Source organism: Temnothorax curvispinosus, unplaced genomic scaffold, assembly GCF_003070985.1.
Source record: "Temnothorax curvispinosus isolate PA1 unplaced genomic scaffold, ASM307098v1 QBEX01000209.1, whole genome shotgun sequence".
Taxonomy (NCBI): Eukaryota; Metazoa; Arthropoda; class Insecta; order Hymenoptera; family Formicidae; genus Temnothorax; species Temnothorax curvispinosus.
The window spans coordinates 150,844-176,364 of NW_020209989.1; the positions used below are offsets into that span (position 1 = coordinate 150,844).

Below are 25,521 nucleotides of genomic sequence, written 5' to 3' on the forward strand. Positions count from 1 at the left end.
GGCTTCTGGTAACGCTCGCGATATACGAATAAAAGGATACCAAAAGAAATTCAATCGAGTTGTATGGCTTAATGGCTGATTGTCTTGAATAATTTGAAATTTCTTTTTGTCGTTTTACTCGCGAATATATATATATATATATTCGAACGTACTTCGTATACTTCAGCTTTGTACCGTACTGACAAAATTTGCTCGCGGCTTTCAATTTGCCGTTATCTCTGTATACCGTGCTTAACTCCTAGGCCGAAGCTCAGATTGAGTTTCACTCCCCCGGTTTCTGCTACCCATGAGCTTACAGCCTATCTTCTTTATCTCCTTTTACCTTCCTGCCATCCTTCGATATTCCATCTCCCCCAATTCAATATTCATCAGCTTTTATCAACTCATTCGGTAATTTCACCGTTAGATTGGTCGAATGTATATCTTTCCGCTGCTTCACGTCATATTTTACGGTATAATTTATTAGGTCTCGTTTTTTTTTTAGGTGAGGAACTGTGGATTGGCGTAATAAAACCTCGGCCCCAGGAGTGGCCCGGGGGTTACCCTGGGGACCTTGGGAAAGCGATCGCGCGAAGACGAAGTGGCTGAGACCGACGAAGGACACGGGAGGCGGAGGAGGAGGCCGCTATGAACGCCAGCGTTAACATCGAGAGGAACTCCTGGCGGCTGCCTCCCGATGAGACCGTCCAGGTCGCCGATCCCCGTTCAAAGTCAACCCAGGTAAAAGAGGTAAATCGCTCAGCCGACTCACCAAGTGATCCCTATCCTAATCGAGTATTTCTCGTGGATTACATGATCAGATTTAAATGCATGTAGGTGTACAATCGATGGAAGATACAACGGCGGTACAGTACCGGTTATTAATTCGCAAACAAAAAATCGAGCTTACGAGAAATCAAGCTTACGATAAAGAAGCGAATTAATAATCCATATTGTATGATAACGTTTGCGGTTTGAGATTGGAAAACGTAGAAAAATGTACTAGGTTGATGTTAGTGATTGGTCAGTGTACTGGACTGTTTAGTATAGACATATATCATAATAGATCTGTGAATGCATAAAATCAATTAATCTTGTTAGTCTCTCTTTTATAACTATCATCTTTCAAATAGCTAAATGAGATAGTCCCATCTACACGTCTTTCAATTAATAATTATCTAATATAGAAGCATAGTAGATATAAAAGTTATATATGTTGCACTATTCTTTTCTCTAATAACTTTCCTATACTATAGAAACTTCAGAGTAATGTTCGATATAGTGATGGGCTCGAGATAAATCAAATCGCTTCGAAAATACATCAAATATTTTGAATATTATTCGAAATAAAATCTTTAAAATTTTGAATATCTTAAAAAAATATATATATATATATTTACATACATATGTTTTTTCTGTCATAGTAATTTATATTATTATCTTAACTCATCGCATTTTTCTATATACAGTTATATATAAAAATTTTATTTTTAAAAATTTTAAGCGTTTTAGATATTCGAGCGTTTCTAAGGAAAGATTTCCAAGACTTTTCAGCGTTTTAAGACATTCGAAACTTTCAGAGCTTTTCAAGAACTTGTAGTTTCAAATGGTACTCGAAGCAATTTAAATCTTCACATGCGACTGAGTTATTTCTAAATTTTTGGAAAAAAGGATTCGTACGCCCGTCATTAATTGATGTTAAATCGTCATGACTTGTATGTATGTTGCATTTTGTATATCGTCCTACATAGACGATAATATTAGGTTTGAATGTCGGATACGGCGATTAAATCCCTCGTGAACGCACGTGCTCGCAAAGTGGTAGAATTACTTGCGTTAAGTGTCGATAGCAGTGACCACTCAGAGTAATACATTTAAATTGCGTAGTTACGTCGCGTATAAACTATGAATATAACTCGGTGTAACGAATATCGTTCCCGATGCGGTAATTAACACAACAAACTATCGCGAATAAACATTAGATATTCGTGTTGCACAATTTTTGTAAATAGTCAATTCTCTCACAAAAGGCCTGGCCTTTCCACAAGACATCGTAGATCAGGTAGAAAAATCGTTGAAATTTCGATAAAGCTGGTATGGAAGCTGTTTGCTTAGCCTTTCTACAAAAGGGCTAAATTTACAATTATTCTACGACATTTCTACAACGTTTGGCCACCGATCGATATCTCAACTTTAAATTGATGCCCACGTTGACAAAGGTGTCAATTACGCTCGCTACCTGTCCAGCGACGGAATAGGAAAGAACATTCTTGGCGAGCGTTTAAATAAACGGCTAACGTCTCATTAACTCGAGTCAACGTTCTCTCGAACGTGTGTAAAAACAGGCCGTGGAATAACGCGTGTAAGTCCATATAAACTCAGATAGGCCGCGGAATAACGTGATAATTAATTGTGGCCATCAATCGAGCCGTTATGTTACGAGGGAAGTGATAATAGAGTCACATATATTCATACGTGACAAAAGACTCCGGTTTATAAAGCTGAACAATTCGCACGCGTGTCTTCTCGAGGCATGCCGTCTTATTACGTGAAACGGCTTTTTCATCCGGCAGACGGCTCTTTCGTTCTGGTTTATGAGCACTTGCAAGTCCACGGAAAGTGTTACTAAAGTTCCGTCCGCCGTTTATCCGCAACGCCCTCCTCCGTCTCCGCGTTTCCACGGGAAGTAGTTTAATTATATTTAAATTAACCGGCCGTCCGGAACAAAGACTCCGATCCGACGACGTCCTTTATATTTTCGCGAAAATCGCGTTCGTATCAAGTAGCAAAATGTATACTGCGATAGCCGCTTTTATTATGCTTTTATTATCGCCCGCGCGTGTTCCTTCAATTATAATCGAAATCACTTCTGCGCTTTACTCGTGTTCAATCAGAGACGCTCTGAAAAATTAGCTGTTTATCTCGTATCCTTTCTATTTAGCCATTAGTGAAAATTTCGACCGAGCGAATTCTCATAAGAGATACATGTTTTATTATACAACGACTGCTCGTTAACGACCGCTGTCGCCCTTATCGCGTCGATCTATTAGCAGAACTATTAGTGAGATTCCACGAACCGTGTCTGCTTGTCTTTTGCTCACCTTTGACTTTTACTGGTTTCTGACTCTGCGAGTCGATTGAAGGGAATAAGAAAACCGTCACAAGTATCTTAAACAACTTACACGGTTTGTCCTTTGACGATCGAGAATTCGAATCCACAAGCTTTCATCGAAAAGAGCTATAAATAATTCATACTTAACACTGTTCAAAGATTTCTCGCAAAGTTCAAAGGATTGCGACGAAATTAAACTGTCCGCGATACAAAAGCTTCGTAATTGATAAACCAATGGGAAATTCATCAACGTCGATTAACTCGACTAACCAGATTCAGCTAGTCGACTTTTCAACAATTTTTTAATAGCACGCCGCATGTCTCGGGTAATCGATCAGTCTGCCGCACCTCTCATTGGTATGCGATTTTCGTGTGTGCGGTGTCCAGTCGATAGTTCCGAGCGTAAACAAATTTATCACTCGCCGCGTCGGCGGACAGAAAATAGGAAGGGATGAGAACCACAAGGAACAAGGCGCACGCAGCAGCGTGGTAGAGGGATTCCGACGACAGAATCGGGGAAACTTCTGTTAGCCGGCGCACACACAGACCTAAAGTAATTCAATTATCGGACTACCTGACGAGACCGACGGATGGCGGGGGTTGATGTTTAGAAGAACGGAAAATCGAGGCGCGCGTTGTGCGGTGGCTACATACGTTTCGCCCTCCTCGATATGCACACGTGCAAGCACACGCACGTGCCCCAAACCCACGCGCACGCAAACACAATACGCCCCGGCAAACCCATACACGTTCGGCAAAGCCGCCGCCACAAAACCAACAAACGCCGTTGGTTTTACTCGTTGCCGTTCCGGTGGCCGCCGGTGTCCGATTCGCGCACGCGACATCGGTGTCCTCGGAGTCACCTACGGGATCCTCGGAAAATTTCCAACAAAGGGTTAAAATGTCACTCGAAACTCGGAGCACGCGCTGACTTTATCCGCCGACAACTGAAACACATCGCGATCGATAGCGGTGTATTCATCACTTCTGCAGTACGTATATAGGACGTTAATACGAGCTCTTCCACAGTTGGAATCAGATCAAGCAAATAGCGCGAACACGAATGAATAAACGCCTGCTTTAATGAGTGTGGATGGCAAAAACGAGCACGTTCGTCCATGCGTAAATGTTCGTTCGTTCTTGCTAGCTTGGTCCTGGATCCACTTTAACGTGATGCCCCGATGTAGATCTCTATCAACGTGTATTCGTTCCGAAGAAACGGCGATAAATTTTCAGGCGGAGCGAAAACGAGCGAAATAACGGTTTAATCAGCCAGCGTACGCTTGGCATCCCTAGCTTTAATTTGAACGGACGCGCGATGCGGAAAATCATTACAAACCTCTCGTGGAGGAACTGCGCGCCGCGTTGGAACTGGCTGCAGTTTCGCAAGTTCAGCGCGCACCATTTCCCGGACTTGTTGTTGTATCACGACCGGCACGTAGAGAAATCCTCGGGGTTTGCGTTTGACTTCCGACGTCGCGGTTCCCATTTCTCGGAGCGCGGCCGCATCCTAAAATCGCTTCGTCCCCACATTTGTCATCTCATCACGTCGAAAACTCTCGCGGAATTTTGTTTCCAATCAGGTACACGCGCTTGGGAATTAATGCCTGTCGCGTACGATTTTCGAGACGGGTCCTTTTATCCCGTCTCCTACGCGAAATCGCGAAGAAAAAAGCTCCGCCGTGGCCCGACAGAGAAAATTTTGCCGCGTTAAAAGCAGTCAAACGCGTTATCGGCGCGGCTTGCTTACGCTCGATTATCGGCCCTTTTGCACGACTGATCTCGTGACCCCGAGAGGATCGTACATGAAGCGGCCTCGCGTACGTGTGCACATGTGTCACCCCTTTGAACTTCCTGTCCGAGTACGGCAAAAAGAGCAGAACGCCGCGCCGGCCGGGAGAGATAGAGGCGTTTCTCCGCCCTCAAGAAAATCACGTCCACGAAGCGTGGCACACACGGTTAGTCGGGCGCCGATAGTTCCGGAGAACGGACCAACTGTCGGACGACGAAGAGCGCATAAACCAGAGATCGATCTGCGGAATTATGTTCGTGCGGACACCGCGCGTTATCGCTCGATCGTTTTCGCGGGGCGCGGATCGATCGCGAGTAATTTCAGTCGTCGACGATCGGCCGCGCGATATTTTGACACGTGGCGTAATGACGCGTATGCATATGCGCGCGTGTTTACCATTTTAAATGTATACAGATATACGTGTAGGTGGATATAGAGGAAGAGGACAGAGAGGGAGAGTCGGAAGGTGGGCGGCGGATAGGCTGAAATACTTGGCTGAAACGCGCTCGGCAGTCAGGCCGGCGCATCTGTGCCTCTTGAACGGATGAATTAATTATTGGTGTCGGGTGAAACGGTGACTTGTGCCGCACCATTGAGCCCAAAATAACGACGATGGTGCGCAGTGCCGATGATTATTCGTGACGAAACAAACGGACTTTTTGTCTTCGCGAACGACACGGGAAGGAGCAGCCATGACCACTTCCAGTCTCTCGGAAGATAAGCTATAACAGCCTTATCACTTTTACAATCCAGATTTCGCTTGACGATCCAGATAGCGGATAAGTTCAACGTGCAATTTACCCGAACATTACGGCTGGCTGTGCTTATCGCAGCCGTGTCGTAATCGGGGCGGATCTCTGTAAAGCAATCGCTTTACGGGAGTAAAACGATAGCTTCGGTTTTAAAGGGCATTTAAAAGATAGGCGCCCGAGTGCGTCGTAAATAACTTCCGCCAGAACAGTAGACTTAAACGCACGTAAATGCAGAGCACTGCCGCGTAAAGGCACTGTGCGCCGTTGGGTTTGGCGCCGACAGGTGCCTCGGATTCTCACGATGCAGCGACGTGCCGTAGCCCAATTTTCTCGCTTCCGCGATCGCGTTTCGTAATAACTGTATTGTTACGCGCCAACCTATTGCCGTGAGATTTCCAACGGCCGAACTCCGTACCAGTTTATCGATTATTAACGTCCTCGCGGTAACACAACGAATTCTCTCAATCGTGGCTCAACGCAGATTCGTTCGATATAGCGCAAAGCAATTTTACATGAAATTGCACAGTGCCGTATTGGCCTGTACGGTCCACAATTGGAAACGGTAGCGAATCGCGAAACGGTAGCCGACGACAGTATCGTGTGGCATTATTGGAGCTGTAATAACGATCGCCTTCCGTGACCGTGTACTTAGCTATCCGATGACAAAGCAGCGAATTCGAAACGAGAAAACCGCACCGTGTATCAAAAATTTAATTTAAAATTTTTAGAAACGCCTCAGTTCGGCGTAATTAGTCATAGGGATAAATATTGGAAGCAAATATTGAAAGAAACTACACCGTTTTATCGTCGGCGATAAATTTTGTCATTACCATTGGCAAAGAAGCAAACATTATTGTTCGATTACGTGAGAGTTCTGCACGTTGATATATGATGTATTAAACTTTACTGTCGATTTTCTTGTATCGAGCATTACCTATATACTCTTAAAAATATATACTTTTATATATTTTTGTACCTCACGAACAATATGTCAGGAAAAAACGTGGCGATCGACGGCTCTATCGTTAAAATTTCATACAGCGAAAACGAATGAACTTGCTCTTGTCAGCGACGTTCTCTTCGCGCTTCGTAAACTGACGAAAATAAGCTAAACGCAGCGTGACCGAGAACACATGCAGCAATGAATGCAATGTGCCGATGCATCCGTGTACTTGACAACCTTATCTATCATGCCATTACAGTTCACTGCACGCCATAGTGGGATACCCGAAAACCGTCATGTCGAATTACGGCACGATCGCTGTAGATATTTCCTTTGAATTAATCCCTATTGTACTCGGCGGGGTCGATGTGCATAAGCCCAGGTATATTTCGTCTAACAAACTATTATGTCTCTTGAATACTTGTTGGATGAACTCATCGCGCCAGTGACAGAATACGAATTAATCTGTAAAATTGCATTATTATTATTATTATTATTATTATTATTATTATCATAACGAGCGCCACCCGGCTTATCTAATATTCCAATAAAATTTAATTTATTTAATGCTTGTCGGAAGCGGTATTTTTTTACGAGAACAGTATATGTAAAGGTAGAACATCGCTTGCGATAAGTTTTGCAAAAAATTTTAATGAACCGACTGCCTCGCAACGTTTGGCCGTTCGCCAGTTGGCTATGAAACACAGCCGCGAGCGATTAAAACGGAAAAAATAAACAGTAAAACAGTTGGGAAAAATATTGAAAGTTTCCTTCAGCGTAAGTATCTAAAAACTGTTCCCTGTCGGAGCTCAACTGACAATCGACAAAGATTTTATTCAAACATGTGTATTTGTTCCTGGTGCGACGTCGCACAGGAGTCAGGCGCGTATTTACGCGACAGCACGGTAGTATATTTAAAAGCGGTAATATCGCATCACATCTGAACTGCTTTCTATTTTTTCGTAACGCAACGCGTCACACAAACGAATGTCTGCAGCAAACAGGTCTCTTATCTCTCTCTTTTAATTAAACATTTACTGCACTGAAAAAGATTAATTTTCTTTAACTACATCTATTTAAAATTAATGTGTCAAATCTCGAGAAGAGTGAAATAAATGCAGCTGAAACAGATAAAAATTAAATTTTGATATATCAAACAAAATTTGGCGGCTAATATCGAATAATTTTTCTCTTTATGTAATTTTAATTTTCTGCAACCATTTGTTTTGTGAAAAAAATTGTTATATATCTTTATTTTAGTTATAATTCTTTTCTGTCGCAAGATTTTTCAATTTTCGTACAATATAATAAAGTCAACTGTAAGAAAAATAAAGTACAAAATCAATAAACGTTAGCACCATACGCGAGCGGCATCGTATATTATTTAATTCGATATATAAGTCGCTTCTCATAAATGAAAGCAAAGATGACCAAGCAAATATCATTGCTCGGTAAAAGAATAAAAAAAATTAAGAACCAGCAGTGTCATATTAACACTCAATATCATGTAACATACAATATCGTTTATCATCCAAAACTATCTCGACTTTCTGACCTTCGACGTGATTATGTCATACTCACGCGTGCATGTATACTATGTATGTATGTTTGCTATATGTATGTATGTACATAAAGATTGTTAACACATTCGTACGTACAATAAGCAATTTATAGCTCGAGCTATATGCTCTGATTTCACACCGCGGAATAATATTTGATGTACGAAACTTGCACGCGGGTGATAAAAATTGAATGCTCTATCTCCACCGTTCGCGTTATTGCCGTATAAGGCAGCGGGAATCTTCGCGAAATAATGTCTGCATCGTGCAACACTTCGCAATGTAGATATCAGCTCGCGAAGTCCGATGCTGTCGCGTTGCGCGGCGCGCGGGGGCGAATTTATGGTCACCTCTATATATCTCGTGCCGCACACGTGCACGCGACGCGATGTGTTTTGAATTCAAAGAGGCGGCAAATCGATCGGCGGGGGAGAAGGAAAGAGTGAGCCGGGTGTCGGGGAAGGAAATGGCGAATCGCTCGAACGAGACATCGGCGATTATTTATCCGGATAAACAGGTCGGGTCGTCCAAAAGCGATTACCGCGCGGCATAACGTCGGCCAATCGGCGCGGCACGGTCGATCGTTTGTCTAGTTCGGAGCAACATCATTATCGGCGATATCCGAGATAAAACGGGGGGGGGGATTATTTCGAGGAGATAAATCGTTTCAAACTATATTCCAGGTCGGAATTCTTTGCATCGCTAATGGCGCGTAGATAGAAGGCGCGTCAAGATAGAAAGAGAGAGAAAAATGGTACTCTCTCTTATACGTTTATTTTCTCAATATACCAAGGCTAACGGTTATTTCGAGCAATAGGATGCAGTTATGACGTTTGTGCCGCGCAACTGTAACTGTCTTGTCGCGAACTTTACAAACGTATATAGTAAAATAGTAAATACAAGAAAGGAAAATAAGTATATATCACGCGATACACGGCTGTATCAATTTTTGAATTAAACGACTGTTTATACAGCAAGAATCGATCAGGGAAACTACCTCAACGTGTAATTTAATTATTCGCGTGAAAGACGCGTTTGTCGACGAATCTTTTCCTCGTTAATTCCTTTTAAGAGACAACGTTCGCCCGATCTCCAAATGGATCGAAGATAAATGTCGCTTTTCTCGCGTTTACCTAAAGCGAGAGCAAATTCGCGTGCAGGAACACGTGCGGGGCGGTTCTAACAGGTACATACATAACGATCGGCACATCGTATAGCTCACGCCTCGTACGAAATCCGGTGCGACTCATCTGTATTACATGACCTGCACCGCTTGCACGTGTTATCCGGTCCGGTGCCGGTGGACAGAAGGCCGACTATACAGGCGCCGGACATAACTCGTATGCAATATGCATAACGCAGCCGGTGACGTATTCCATGAGAGCGACCGAAAACCGCGATATTCTTGACGACGCGCGACGGCACGATCGAACGTCGCGACCCCAAAAACGCTTTTATGATCTACGAGAATAAAACCCGTTCTTAAAAACGGCAACACGATATTACCGCAAGAAACGTCTCAACTAGATGAACAATGAGCGAGTTAACTCTTTGACTGATTAACAATGAATCGAGTGGGAGAAGTCGATAGTAGGTCACGTCAAAACGTCGCTACACATTCTCATTATGAAATCATATCGCGATTTTATTGTAAAGAAAAATTCGTCTATAGAAGCATTATCGCGAATTTCAAAATCCGATAAGATCGGACGAATTTCATGCACGAGTAATAAAAGAAGGTCTGATTGAACAAATGATATTCTCTCAAAAGAAATTACGTCGAGTCGAAAAAGAGCCGGAAAAGAGTATGTGGGCTTATGCCGACGAGCGCGCGAAATGGAGTCTTTCTTTCTTTTCAGGCGAATCATCCCGTACAACGGCTTTTTCGGCTTTTAGTTATTTGAGTCGTCCGGCGGTTCGTATATTATTCCGCGCTCTCCATCCGAAAACGATGGTCGAATTATATTTAGATTGATGAAAAATTCAAAGCGCAATAAAATATGAAAGATAGCGTCGTTAAATAATTGTCTCGCCTGTAAATATCGTTTAAAAACAATATACTTCATAATTACCATTTTAGGTCGCTTCGATTCCTTTATTTCAGACAGATAATTCATGGAAAATCTGCTTCTCGATAAATAGCCTCCATACAATTATGAATCGTTATTGCGGAAGATAATTAATCGTCTGAACTGGTAATTGCTAATTGTAATAATCGCAGGAAATGATTGCGCGTTCTGAAGTGTAAGTGCGATAATATGCGAATGGCAGAACGATGACCGTGTACATACGCAACGACAAACTATATGCCGTGCGAAAAACGAGCGCTGAGAGTCGAATGCTACGTGTGAATGAAAATGTCGCTGCTACGAAATATTTAATTTATTCTAAAATAAATGCACACCGCATACCATTTCTCTTGTGCATTTCAAATTAATTTCGATATAAATAAGCTATTGTCGCACATTAAATCCAATTTATTTTAACAATAGAATTTATCTTCTTTTTGATAAAAGAAGAATATTTACGTAAATTAATTTAGTTCCTGTTTCTTTTTCCGAAATTTTATGTCCCGAGTGCAGCAAAATTGTGTAATTTTAACAAATGAAGAAAATAAAATTTTTGCCGCGAGAATGTGTCGCGACACGTTTTTCTTAATATATTAAAAAATCACACATAATTTCCGAGATGTAAAAAATTGTAGAGTATAGTAATAATAATTTAATTTTTATACATATTGTGTGTGTGTGTGTGTGTGTGTGCCATGTGTGTTTGTGTAATTTATCTCGACAATACATTCTTAAAATATTATACAGTGATTGTGACATATCCATAATATAGTATTTTTTTATATATGTATATGTAATATGTATTACATATTCATGATATGCACAGTGAAAATATTCTAGATGTGTAGATACTCTTTAGATACAGAATCTTTAGAGTGATGTTGATCGCTCATTTTCCACACATTGTTATTAAATCTTCCTAATTATCCTCTGAACCTCTCTCTCTCTCTCTCTCTACATTCGTAATCTGCATGTTCTCTTGTATTAATCCGCTTCTGCACTATAACCGATCGATCTGACGGATCAACCGATAATTACGTGTGAGATTATTTTTTTTCACAGGATTTAACGTACGGAGATGGCGGCCACAATTGGCGGAGTATAGTTTTCGCACTATTGGTCATCGGTTTCGTTATCGCTGGCATCGTCACGGCAATTTATCTCCTCGGGTGAGTTCGCGTTACTTGCTGTCTTTCTCTTCCTTTTATTTGAACTTTTAGTAATCTATTCTCCGCAATTCAGATCAGACATATAGTAAAGAGAAAGATGATATAAAATTCTTTTTCGCTAATAATATAAAAAACATTAATCTCATCAAGTGTGTATCTCTTATCAAGGCTAAATAATTTCGATTCATTTGTTATAAATACTTGAAAAAGTTTGTACTTAAATTTGTTTTCTTATTAATTTGATGTGTTTACAGATACGTTGACGAGCTCCTGTACTGGAGTGGCAGGCGTCTTACGTTAGACGAGTGCCTTCGTGATGACCTGACACCGCACAGGTTAACACCGACTTGGATAACCCATGAAAAGTTCGTCTATCAAGCCGACGATGGTTCTCTCACCCTCCTGGACACCCGCCACAACGTCGTGTCCCTTTTAGTCTCTAATCACACGCTTGTACGTATACACATAGTGCATGCCACTGCGCTCTTTGCATTTTGAGTCGTGTAACGATGCCGGTGATATTATATATCGTGGGGTCGTAAATTTTGTGCAAACACAGAGGAGTTATCACGTCGTGCCATGACGATAAATTTCCAATTCGTATATTTGTTCCGAAAAGTTATAAAATTGCGACCTACATTTATTAATTGAATAATCCTGCGCTATATATATTATATATAAAATAAACATCCTAAGGCCGGATTTGTAATATGATTTAAAAATCAGAAGATGAGTTTCTACGGCAATGGCTAAGAATTTTTCTCAATTAAATACTTAAAGATATATAAACTGGATATGATAGGTTAGGTAAATACATTTAAGAAGAAGAAAATAATTGGAATTATTTAAGAGAAAGGGAGAGTTTTATGAATCGAGGTATCAGAAAGAAAGTATATTGTTGCTCTAACGCGACGGTAAGGGATTAGAAGATTAAAGTCACTTTAAGAGATAGAAATTTAAAAGGCGAAGAAACTTGAAACCTTTCCGAGGGACTCGAAATTTATTATTTATTAACAAGCTTGTTAAAAAATCATTAGTACTTAACTTTGGTTGCTTGTATTTCGTTTTGATGCTTTATAAACTTGCAATCTTGATGAAAAGGATGATTTGGACATAAAATATTAAATATCAAATCTATGTTTGTCACCGAATATCTAAATTATTGTAAACGACAAATCAATATATAATCTAAACGTACAAATTTTGGAATCTAAAGAGCGTTAAATTATTCAAATTCATAATTTAATTAACCAACGGCGAGTCGTTATTAATTAGCGTCTTCGACGATAAAACTTCTACGAGATGATTGCACAATTGTTATGCACTTAATTATGCAGAACGCCGTTTTTAAATTATGTAACAATCGCGCGCGCCAAACTCTGTAAGACGTAAAAGATGAAATGGTTGAGTATATATAACTTCGGTCGGTTATGCAAATTTGAAAGTTATAATTAATTTGGACTTTTGAATATGTACCATCTCATGCGTAATTATTATTTCAATCATCGTCAAAATCAAATATTAATAATATTAAATAAATTTTTATTTGAAGAGTTATCGAATATACTGTCTAGTGTAAATATTTATTTAAAGAATCAATTCTGTGTTTATAAAGGTTATTAGTTCGCGTTGTAATAAACAAATCTTGTTCAGAATATCACGCCAAATAAAGTCGGTCGACATACATTGCGAATGGAAATATTCGAGCAAACGAGTTATTGAATTTTTGCAAACGGATGCCAAATTCATTCATGTGACCGGATTCACCGGATAATAACCCTCTGCCGGAACTGAGCCACTCGGCCAAGAGAAGACCGTTATTTCCATCAGATTTCAGCGGAGCCCTAAATCACCAACCACGGCAGGAATATCCGCATTAGTGATGCACCGAGGTATCTTAGCTCCCTTGGTATCTAATCCGCCGATACCGAGCTATTGTCGCGCTTATCCAGAATTAATTGGAGACATGACCCTCGCACTCGCTAGATAATTACGCGCCAACTGCCAGATATATTCCTGCGGAACGTGCAAATGCGAAAATGAAGGAACGCGAAAAGGAATAAATCACAAGAGAGAGAAGTAAATATGTGAGCGCTCTCTCTCTCTCTCTCTCTCTCTCTCTCTCTCTTTGCTTATAGGATTAATAGCGGGGTAGACTTGGGAATTTATAGATTTTTAACTTGTAGGATTCGAAAGTTCTCAGTTAAAGAATAGTTTCTAATTTTAAACCATTTATGATTTAGCAGTTTAGCTTCTTTATTGTTGCGTAAGTGAATAAAGGAAAGAGGCAACAGCCGAACGGAGGTAAATATATATGTACCACTAGGCTGAAGCAAATAATTTTTCCTGTGGAATAGTTAAAAGTTCCCTCGAGAAGTAAGTTCGGAGGACGCAAGCAAAAATACATGTCTACAAGAAAACATGTATTTTTATGCAAAATACTGCTTTTTCAGCTTGTATATTTTCTCCTTTTCGAGCTCTGGGTAAATTTCTAATCGATAAACAGTCAAACGTTCCCGAGCGTTTACTGTATGGAGAAAATTTTTATGTAGAATATGGGGTATAAGCCGAACCCTTTATCGAAGTCAGTTTTGGTCTACCGATTGGCAAACTAGCCGAGTGTGCCTCGCGGCGCGTTGCGAAACAAAGACTAGACCGCGTATAAAATGGAATCCGGAGCATCCCACGGTTTACCCCGGGTGCTGCAAGCACGCGCGGGGTAAATATGAGGTATTCTAGATAGGTACTGCGCGATATTGCGCTTCGGGTTCAACGATACTATCTGTGTCTAGAGGCATTTCGATTACAATAGATACTAGCTCGGAGCGGGAAGAAGCGACGATTAAACGTTCTCGCCTGATAATATCATTTTGGAGAATGTTAACGCGCCAAGTTTCTGATAAAAAAAAATTAACAGAAATGTGGGGAAATTACAGAAAATGAAATATGGAAGATGCTTCCATAGCGGATCCCACATAGGCAATGAGAGAAAAAAAGAGGAACAAGGAGAGAAGCGGCTTATAACGAGACAGAAAGAGTGATCGATCTCGGTAGCGCGATAAGTGTGCGTGCGCAAAAGAGCCGATCCACTTAGTCTGGACAGGTTCCAAATTTGCGTCCTTTTTCCCTCTCGGACCGAAAGGCGACGTTATAGACAAGTGTATACGGCGCATTGATCCGATCTGGCGTCCACCAGGACACGCCGCGTCCGGCTCGTCTCGAAGCTTTTTCGAATACCAAGTATCGACTGCCAGCCACGATATTCGTGTAATATCTATTCGCACGATGCTACCGCGATTTGAGCTTAAACGCGACAAACCCACGACGCTATACCAATCATAAAACCAATTATAATTGCAAACGATAATTGCTAACCTATTAAACTCCAGAAACGAGATATAAAATTACCTTGCGGATTAAAAAAGAAAAAATGAAGCGGAGGCGAACTCGAGTCAGAACGCAGGTGTTCGGACGCGATATATGTTAATAATAAAACAACTTCTCTTTTATGTACATATGAGAACATTTTATCTCTTAATTTAGGTCCGTTCTTCTTCAACATTTAAATCGCGAGTAGAATAAGTTTTGTAAAAACATGAATATTGGATATTAAAAATAAATTTCAAAAAAATTTTAAAAAATTTTCTCTCTTTCTAGATTTAAAAATGACGATTTAAGAAATATATAAACAAAATACTGCGTATATAAAAAATTGTTAACATTATATCAGAATAAAAATGGATTTGATGAAAGTGCCTAAAAGATTGAAAAAGATATTTTTTGCGACAAGATAAAAGTGTTTCGTAAAGCTTTTAACAGCAAGACAATTGGCTCTCGAATTTAATAGTAATATTAAGAGCGGATTCTACTCGGAATTGCACAGAAAGTAATGTAATCTTTATTAAATATTTCTTTCAGAGACAACTAAACGTTCAGGGCTACGAGTGCAGCGCCGATCTACGTTACGTATTGTTCAGGCACAATGTCAAGCCGGTAAGTAGCTTAAACGTGGAAGTCTCTCAGGTGGAAAGTTTTTCGCGCGGCAGCTGCATCCTAACTTTCTGATCCGTCGCTTATCGATAACGCTCGGACGTGTAATACGACGCGGCGCAATTTAGTTGCAGTTAGCTGTCGATTATCGCTATCGAAAACACATTCCCTTGCACTGTGAGCTCTCTTTTTTCCCGATCCTTTTATATTTCATATGGTACAGAAGTCGATGATTTTGCAGGTCTTTCGGAACACTTTCACCGCACTTTACACTGTCTACGATGTCACGAATGAGTAAGTGTTTTAAATAATCAAAATATAAAAGTGCAATTTTGATCAATATATATAAATATAATTATATATAAATGTATAAATTATATATATAAATATAATTATATAAATTTACTACACAAAAATAATTAAAAAAATATTAATTTATGACTTTTCGTTCTCCCTTTCTTTTTCTAACTTATTTGAATCTTTTTATTACTATTGTCCGCACTGAATACGTCTCTAAAAATATATTTGTATAAAAAAACACAATTAAAGTCACTAAATATAACTTACATCATACATTCGACTTTATAATCTTTTTTATTTGCCAGCCATCATACACCCCTTCGCCTCCAAGCATCGCGACACATGCATCAGACGCGATTGCAACATGCCACTTGGTTGGGCAACACGTCCAATCTCCTGATGATCTCCGAGAACGACATTTTTCTTAGATTGGGGCCCGCCGCGACGGAGGACTTTCGCTTGACCGACACGGGCGTACCTGGGATAATCTACAACGGCGTGCCCGACTGGTTGTATCAGGAGGAAGTGCTGCCGAGACCGCAAGCGATCTGGCCGAGCCCAGACGGCACGCATATCCTCTATGCCACGTTCAACGACACCAGAGTGAGCGCGTTGGAGTTCCCTTGGTTCAATATGCCGGGTCAAGACGGAGCCGTTCCGAATCCCCAGAGCGCGTCCAAATCCTTTCCACCTTCCAGATCGGTCAGATACCCGAGACCGGGTTGGCCGAATCCGGAGGTCGAACTATGGATCATGGAACTTGGGAACTTAAGCTCGGCAAATAACAACAACAGTACTGGGAACGTCACGGAGCCAACGAAAAAGAAACTGAAACCGCCGCCGTTCTTGGACGAACAGTACGTCAAATTACTGAAGAATTCTTTTGTTCTAATTGCGAAATAATAATTCCTAAAGAATATATACTTAGTATTAGAAGATTGAACAACGACATAGGATATTGCTTCGCTCGTTCATGATCCGATATTATAACGAAATTCATTTTCGCGGATATTTTCAGAGATTATTATCTGATATCGGCCGACTGGGTTGGCGACGACGCTTCGCAGATCGCCGTCGTTTGGATGACGAGGATGCAGAACCTGTCTATGGTGTCGGCTTGCCGCGCTCCCATGTGGGAATGTGAGGAGACTCATTCGGAACGAGCACCCGAAGGACTGTGGCTGGATGCTCAACCGCATCCTCTCTTCGCTCCGGACGGCGACAGCTTTCTGCTGTTGGCCACGGTGCAGGAAGGTGACAAGGAGCATTTCACGCATATAAAGCACATCACGCTAAAAAAACAAAGAATAGCGGTGCTCTCCCATGGTCGTTACGAGGTGAGCGGCTTTTAGGATCGGAATAACGTGAGTTATAAAGCGCACTTTAGACGATAATTTGCATCAAAATTTAGAATAGAGCTTTATTTATTATTTTATATGCCATACAACATAAAAAATGTTTCAAGATACGTTTATCAAAATATATGACATATAAAACTGTAAATTGAATTTTATTCTGAAATCTAATCACGAATTATTGTAGACTTATAAGGAATAATAAGAGATATAATAGTTATTTGTGTAACAAGTGTCGTAAGATGAAAATTCCCGGGTGCGTAAACTCCGCACCCGGGAATTTTCATCTTTACACACGACTTACACTCCCTATTTTATGTTGCAAGTGCCTGGAAAGTGGTCTATCACGCACGCGTAGCGTGCGTAATGGGGCACTTTTCATGCACGTGTTGCATAAAATATATAGAATTAAATGTAATATAATGGTTAGAAATATAATATAATATAAAAAATATACTCTAAGAAATAACGTACAAATAAAATAAAATTTAATCGCGTGAGTGCTTTCTGAACAGGTGAGCGAGATCTTGGCGTGGGACACTAAGGCGCATCTCGTGTACTATCTGGGCACTAGAGAGAAGAAACCTGGCCAGAGACATCTCTACGTGGTACGCGATCCCGCCGCGGACGATCCCCGTCACTTCGAACCGTTGTGCGTGACATGTGATCTTGGAGACGTTCTTTGGAGCAGTAGGCAAGTCTTATGAAAAAGAAAGATAGATGAACCGATGTAATCGATTCTCAGTCGTGCAAAATTAACAAGCGAATTTATTGGACGTTGCAGGTTCTATTATACGAATTGCACACATTTCGGTGCTTCGGTCAGTCCGTCGATAGACAACGACACGCAGGGTTACTACGTACTGCACTGCGAAGGTCCCGGCCTTCCTCTCGCCGGCGTGCACATGATGTCGACGCATAAGATGATTCGCGTGCTGTACGACACAAGACTACAACGGGCGGACAAATTGTCAGAGCTGGCACTGCCTACCAAGCGAAACTTCGAGGTGGATATTTAATATTGCCCCGATTCCATCTCAATCTCGATGAACTTTATACAAATGGTACAACTCGAAATGATTGACAGGTGCCGCTATCTCAAGGTTGGCGGGCTCAAGTGCAACTGCTATTGCCTCCTTCGTGGCGGGAAGAGCTCAGGGACGCGGCGTTTCCCGTGCTCGTCGAGGTGAACGGCCGTCCCGGCAGCGAGGCCGTCACCGACAAGTTCCAGATGGATTGGGGAACGTACATGTCGAGTCACAACGACGTGGTCTATGTGAGATTGGACGTACGCGGCGCCCGTGGTCAGGGAAAGAAGGATATATTCAGGAAGATAGGCGGCGTCGAGGTACAGGATCAGCTCACTGTGCTACGACAGCTTTTGAAAACGCACAAGTATCTCGACGTCACCAGAGTCGGCGTATGGGGATGGGGTTACGGTGGATACGTGACCGCTATGGTCCTCGGTAGCCAGGAAAATGTTTTCAAGTGCGGCGTCGCGGTGAATCCAATCGCCGATTGGATGTATTATAGTAAGCATATAAATTTTGCAAAAATGCGTCTCGCCTAATTTTTCCTTCTGCTCGATATACCTCGTTGACATTACTAATAAATCGGTTCCCTTAATTGCAGATTCCGCGTTTACGGAACGAGTCCTCGGTGCCCCAGTTGAGAACTACAAGGGCTACGTGGAGGCTGATCTTACGCAACGGGCGAGATTGGTACCCAGTGGCAGCCTTTATCTTCTTCATGGCCTAGCCGACCTTACAGCGCCTTACACGCACGGCATTGCCTTCGCCAAGGCTTTGTCCGAAGCGGGAGTCATCTTTAGATATCAGGTAAGACTGGTAAGAGAACGAGAAACGAACGACGCAGATGCGTCCAAGAATACTCGAGCTAATTGTCGCTTCCTTTTTCGAAAAAGAGTTACGCGAACGAAGATCACGCCCTGAGGGGTGTGCTCGACCACGTTTATCGTTCCATGGAGGACTTCCTCGCCGAGTGCCTCGCCCTGGATCCCTCCTAGTGCCTCAAGCCGAAGAACCCTTTGTTGTCTCTAGTGCGTCTAATTCCGATACATCCAGAACGGACGTTAATACGGAGACTCGTCCTCGAAGTCACGGCAATTACACTCGTAAACGGGATGATTTCCTCGTTTAGAGCCTGAATCGCGATATAAATCAGACCGTTGGTTAGGAAGAGAGCGAGAACAATCGTTTATTCGAAAAAAATGAAGAAAAGAAGAAACGCCGTTTGACGTGCGTATGTACGAGTTTATACGACAAAGAGACGAAGATTGACAGAAAGAATTGAAAACATGAGAGTCAAGTGACATTCATAGCAATATCGTTATAACGTATTCATTTGCCTAAAGATTCCTTTACTACGAGGAAACCACTCATTTTTCTCTCTGGAAGCGCACCTAGCGATGCTTAACATCGCCAGACCGCGAGAGAATCTAGAAATCACGAAGGATATCCGATGAAAACGAGGAGCGAGACGGAATCGCCTTGACGGAATTTTTGTACATTATCGAACAACGCCGCTCGCGTTTCCTGCGCAAATTTAACATCTTCGATAGTTCCATAATCAGTCATCGTAAATTTTCACCGAACAGCGCGAGCGACTTGTTCGACAATGACGCACATGTCGCGAAAGTACTGAAGGGACAAACGCGCGTACATGCCATGAAATCGATATCGGGCGAGTTTCAAGAAACGAACAAAGAGAAGACGAGGCGCATGTTCGAAGGCGCAGACCGAATTACTATTACATGCGGAGCTTATCGACGGCTTGCAAAAATTCGCGTCGTTCGCGTAGCGCCATCGGGACAACGTTGTGAAATCGACGCCGAGTGTTTGCGAGCTCGTCATTAACGTCTTGCTGTGTTCCAAGTCCCAAAGGCGCTCACATAGGAAAGGCCTGAGATTTCGTAGCGAGCGACTAAAGGCGAGATTAATACGGATTATATAACACTTCAACGTACAGAGCTTATCGGGAGTCTGCAAACTTGCACTTTTCTTTATTTCCCACTTTCCAGACGGAATTGATCGAATCACGGTGCTCGAATAAGTGGAATATATATATCTCGGTACGGGGGACCCCGGCTCTGCGGACCGCGATCGACGCTTTACGGCGGTATTGAGGATCCCCAGATCTAAGATCTCTCGAATCGAGTTGCGCAAAAGAAAGAGTTTGCAAGCTTCCGTCTCATACGTTCTCCTTTTTTTTCTAGCTACGTCACTGGTGCCTCCCCGATTTTAAACGGAGAAAAAGTATCTACGCCTATGCGGTGACGTTCGTCCACAGGCATCGACGTATATTTACTATTATATATAGAATCCGGACGGCTACTGTGAGTTTTGTGTTGTACAGCTTGGCGCCTAGTTCTATGTATCATAATTGTTACACGCGTAAGAAGTTGTTCCACACAGATCCTTAGTACCCCCATCTCTCGACCCGCCCCTCCCCCTTCTCCCTAACCGTTTGAATTTTGAATATTTGTACATATATATACACCCAGAAGAGAGAAATGTGGAGCTCCTTCGACGAGGCTCCGCGCCGATGCTTGCAGAAATTGTAAGTGATTCATAGATAAAAAGGAGCGATATCACTTGTTTTTAAATAATCGATTTTCGACAAGATTTACGAAAATATGCTTGTCGGAGCACACGTGAGAACGCGGATCTCGTCGAAGGTGCGGGTATCAGACTCATTGTATACCTCTTCGAACTACATCGATCGATCCCGAATGGATGAACGACTACACTAAACAGACGATATACTTACAATCGTCAGGACTAGCTGTCGATCATCGATCAGGCGCGATCGGCATACGACGTTGAGGCTCCCGAGTACTTGCTTGCTTATGCTGTACTTTCAGGTGGAACAGTGGAAGACAAGATATGGCGAGACATCGTACGCTTATTGTCACATATAACTGATTTCGCTGCTCCACTATTGTAAAAGCGAACGCTCGGAAACCTTATGAACGCGACGTCGTTGAAGAACAACAGAGCTCGTAAACGTCTCGGAAATATCTGCGGCAGTGTCGACGTTTTTGTGATACGTTTTATACAGCTTTCAAAAATCGAAAGCTGAAAACTTCGAGAATCATTGCCTTACAATTCATTTGCGTTATAGGCTTAGATATTCTCTGTATATATCTTTACGAGTCTTTTAATTTATAACTAATATATGACTTAATTTACTGTTGATTTATTTAAGCTTAATTCTAGTAAATATTAGAATATTTATAGACAGTTTTACCATAAACTGAGACAAAATACTTATAATATGAGACAAATTATCTCAATTGGATTACAGCTTTTTAATTAACGAACGTAAAATGATTTTGTTATAAAAATATTATTAAATCGCAGATAACGTTCGAGACTATATGTCAATATAATTTCTATTTCGAAAATAAGATAATTTACGAGCCTGAATGTTAATTACAAAAGAGGCGCGCTCAGACGAGGAAGTGGCGCACGTCGCCATGTGTATGCTGCATATATACCAGCAGCCCTTAAATGCCGACAATCAAGGCTAGTGCAACTAATCAAACGATAATAAATAGAAACGGAGAGAAGAGAAAATTACTTAATAATTTTAATGAATACTCGTGAATGATCGCTACGGTTCGGGCGTATTGTAAACTGCTACGAAGTATCTTCAAACTGTCGCGACCGAGAAGACTTTTCGAGAGCGATTTTTGCGAGGATAAAAGTATTATAGAATATGCGAAGGGTCGTTAGGTCGAGATGATGTGCCCGCTGTCGACTGTAGAAAGTACAAAGATGTAACGCGTAATGGAGGCTTCGAAAAATTATCCGTTGAATGGATTTAGCCTTAGAAAGGATTTGCTCCAATCTTCTTTCGCTATCTTTCGATGTTAAACATTGAAAATTATACAGTGTAATGAATCTTCCGATGAAATTAACGTGCAACGTACAATGCGCAACAAACGTTAGGTTTAACCGCGAATTCCTCCATTTCGCGATAAATGAATGGTCGTTTGTAGTGAAACAAAATGTTCGTTGTCAACAATATCGCTTCCAATTATTCCCGAATAAATATAACGCGAGCGATCGAAACGCGAATGGTTCGATCCCAAGAAGCGGCAGAGAGAGTGACTGATCGATCGATTGGAATCGGAAATGCGAGAGAGCCATAGGGAGGAAAAGAGATGGGGAGGGGGAAAAAAGAGTAATAATGGTAGAGCGAATGAGAGTGAGAGAATGTATGCGTGTGTAAATCACAATCAATTATTAAATATAATAACGGCAGAAAGTGAGGCAAATCGTTAAACGTAAGCATAGGGCATCGGAAAAAAAAATTATTACGAAGGCAGGCACGCAACACAAGCATGCGAATTATGAAATTAATCGCAACAAAGAAACCTTGGTAGCAGCGCATAAGGGTATCTATAGCTTTTGGTAACGTATTATTGCCGCTAAAAAAAAAAACGTAAAAGACAATGAAAAATACACTCGTATGGGCATACATAAAGATACACGCAAATACACACATATACACGCAATATATTAAAAGAAACTGATAACTTTCTCACGCGAAAGTCAATATAAGGATTAGGCCCGTGCGAACGCATGAATAAATTAAAACGAATTAAGGACACTCGTCGCATAGTCAATCGATCGGAACGATCGTCAAACAAAACGCGTTAATTAAACCCGGTAGTTTAGATTTTTAAAAGTATGTTACACATACACATACACACACACACATATATATTCACTGATTTTTCACAGAAAAAATAAATTTACGATATTTTATCTATAAGAATCTGTGATGTTTGTTAAAAAAAATATAAAATTCAAATAATTCACCAATTTTTTGGTCTCTTTTTCTTCATATTTGAAGAGGATAAACAAAAAATTAAAAAAATTTTTTGAATCGTTTGACGATCAATGACAGCTAGCGACAAAGAGACTACAAATTGACTTCTTGAAGATAAGCGACGCTTTTTTTCAACGATTTGTAGCTCCAAACGTGTCTGTGCCCGCTCGGTGTGTTCGGCAGAGAGAAAGAGAGTTTCGATAGATTGTTTTTTATATCCATTTCATCGAAATGCTCGACACACATTCCATGAGAGCCATTGATGTCGTTCGAGCTGCTCGATCGATACTCGCCTTCGATTCATAACGCGGAACGGGCACGGAAAGTTATTTCTACTCAATTTTTGGCGATATTCGCACGGACCTGCACCGGAAACATCCACGAAATCGGTCAATCAATGGCTTGTACTGACGGTAATGTCGAAAAAAGTAAGCAATGAACCTCCAGGAGCTATAATGCAAGTTGGAAATTGTACTTTTGATTTTTTAAGAATATTTTTTATCAGAAAAAAAGGTAACTTTTCTTAAACTGTTTCAAAGAGACTTACCGCTGAATTTGCACGCTTAATAAAAATCAGAAATATTATTTCAAAATTTTAAATATTTTGCAAAGTCTATTTGTGATTTTATTTCAATCATCATAATTTATTAAAATTTATTCAAAAATATTTCAAATCCTTTTTTGCAAATTGACAGATTGACAAGAGATTTTTTGCAAATTGACAGATTGACTTGGATATCAAACTCGATAAAATTTTCCAAAGCAAATGCAGTCAACTTCGTTTGTGATTCATAACGTGGCGCCCGCCGATTTCGTGAATGTCGTCCAAGTTACCTTTCACGTAACATCCACGAAATAATCATGTTATTAAGATTCTGCGTTTTTTAATATCAGCGGAGCTCGGCCCGGACATCGGGCGGATAAAGTGTTTTCAATAAACTGTTACATTATCTGAAGTATTCTTAATTCTTCCTCAACATTGCATCTTTGACAGACGACGTTTGACAGCGTATAATAATTAAGACATCCAGACTTTACAACAAGTTTAAAAAATTATGATTTCTCGTCAAACGAGAAAAAGAAAACGTTCGATTTCCTCAGATAATTTAAAGCAGTGTTCGGAGAATCGGTAAATATAATTTCATTGAAATATATCTTCTCTCTATAGTGCGCGTTATTTGAAAAATTGTCGAGACTTTATATTCAAGGTTGCACAAACATCCATACGAGACACGTTCGAAAAGTCTTCGTGATATAGGAACTACAACAGACCCGATTGAATCTCCCATCCCATCGAGACGGTCGTCCGACAGCAGTGTTATATATCTAGGCTCGTTTCATAAAAGTCCGCAACTTATAACGTTGGAGGATAGTAACGATAGCTTCTCCGAAAGGGTTGTTCAACCGGAAGCATGGGTCACACAAAAACGAGAAGTTATTTGAAGTAATGATTTACATTTTATTTACATTTTACATTATTATTTCATTATTATTTATATTTACATTTTATAAAAATATTAACTAAAATTCTTTTTTCTTCATATTTCCTTTGATTGAGAACGTGATGACAATTATATAGAATTAATAATTCCAACTACTTTTCTAAAACAATTTTTCAAAAATCTTATCAAATATATTACGCTTTAAATATAATCCTGGCCATCTATTTTGTAAGATAAATACGTCGCAGTAAAAAAGTTCTTTGCAAAAGAGGACACCGCCTCTATTTCTGCCTTGCCCTTACGCAATATACTCAGTTGTTTCGATATAGCTTCGTTTACGTAACTCCGGGCTTCGATGGATCTCAATCTTACAAGATCAGCGTTGGTGAGCGGAATTGTTTTCGCTCCTAAAGTAATCAGTTCCGAGGGATGGATTCCGAGCCAACGCGCATTAGGACAAGCCAGGGTCTCGTTTTCTTTACGAAGAGTCGACGAGCCGAAGCTGCGGAAACCCAGTATAATAGAAACATAAAAATGGAATATTTCCCGCACAAAAATTAAATTAGCATTGTGATTGAAAAATCATGTAAATTACGATATTCTTAACTTTTGTATTATACTTAACATACTTAACTATTTGTATGATAAAACGTTAAAATTAGAAAATTTATATTCTCTTTTTTTATACATTGAAAAAAAACTGATGAAGAATAACAAAGCAATTTCGACTAAATTACCGATAAATTAACATGATGTCTACGCCAAAAGGATCCGGGTCTACGACTATATAAACCGGTAAGTCCATCTTCTCGGATAGCATTTTGACCAGCATCCTCGTAGCTACGTCCGGATAGCCCTTTCCCGTCACTAGAATGCATCCTAGAGCGCGAGTGCAGTTTTCCTCGAGCAATTTTTGAAAGACCGCGTCCTTCTCAATGACCAAGACGAAATCGGCTTTCAGACGAATGGAAGTTACGTTCGAAATAATCTGCGGAATCTGCGCGCCACCCGATATCGTACAATCAATGACTTGATTGTCGACTAGTGTGATGGTCATATTTCCTGCCACCAATCCTTTAGCCGTTGCCAGCAGTCCTGGAAGGACTTCTAGTTATCGATTTTTGTCTCATATTCTTCATTTTTTCATATTTATTATTATATCGCTTCAATGTAATTTTTAATTTATATATATATATATAT

At 40.7% G+C, this 25,521-nt stretch overlaps 2 protein-coding genes across 7 annotated transcripts in view; one reads left to right on the forward strand and one right to left on the reverse strand.

Annotated features, from left to right (window-relative positions):
• The window catches only part of LOC112465969 (dipeptidyl aminopeptidase-like protein 6), a 63,514-nt gene extending 40,717 nt beyond the window's left edge, over positions 1–22,797 (forward strand). For 4 of the 6 annotated variants that reach the window (XM_025033832.1, XM_025034042.1, XM_025033912.1 and 1 more), the window contains 12 exons: positions 485–729; positions 11,269–11,375; positions 11,630–11,828; positions 15,294–15,368; positions 15,607–15,659; positions 15,971–16,522; positions 16,684–17,002; positions 17,536–17,714; positions 17,805–18,027; positions 18,108–18,552; positions 18,653–18,858; positions 18,945–22,797. In XM_025033832.1, the coding sequence (XP_024889600.1) occupies positions 628–729; positions 11,269–11,375; positions 11,630–11,828; positions 15,294–15,368; positions 15,607–15,659; positions 15,971–16,522; positions 16,684–17,002; positions 17,536–17,714; positions 17,805–18,027; positions 18,108–18,552; positions 18,653–18,858; positions 18,945–19,046 (2,562 nt within the window). In that variant the 5' untranslated portion in view covers positions 485–627 and the 3' untranslated portion in view covers positions 19,047–22,797. Of the gene's footprint in view, positions 1–484; positions 730–4,386; positions 5,601–11,266; positions 11,376–11,629; positions 11,829–15,293; positions 15,369–15,606; positions 15,660–15,970; positions 16,523–16,683; positions 17,003–17,535; positions 17,715–17,804; positions 18,028–18,107; positions 18,553–18,652; positions 18,859–18,944 lie in introns of those variants that run through there. The other 2 variants (XM_025034110.1, XM_025034189.1) reach the window with 2 other exon arrangements.
• A 1,725-nt stretch (positions 22,798–24,522) lies between these two features.
• LOC112466327 (meiotic recombination protein W68) overlaps positions 24,523–25,521 on the reverse strand; it is a 5,746-nt gene continuing 4,747 nt past the window's right edge. Inside the window, exons 4-5 of the mRNA XM_025034417.1 lie at positions 25,059–25,416; positions 24,523–24,823 (exon numbers count right to left, since the gene is read on the reverse strand). Of these exons, the coding sequence (XP_024890185.1) occupies positions 24,523–24,823; positions 25,059–25,416 (659 nt within the window). The remainder of the gene's footprint in view (positions 24,824–25,058; positions 25,417–25,521) is intronic.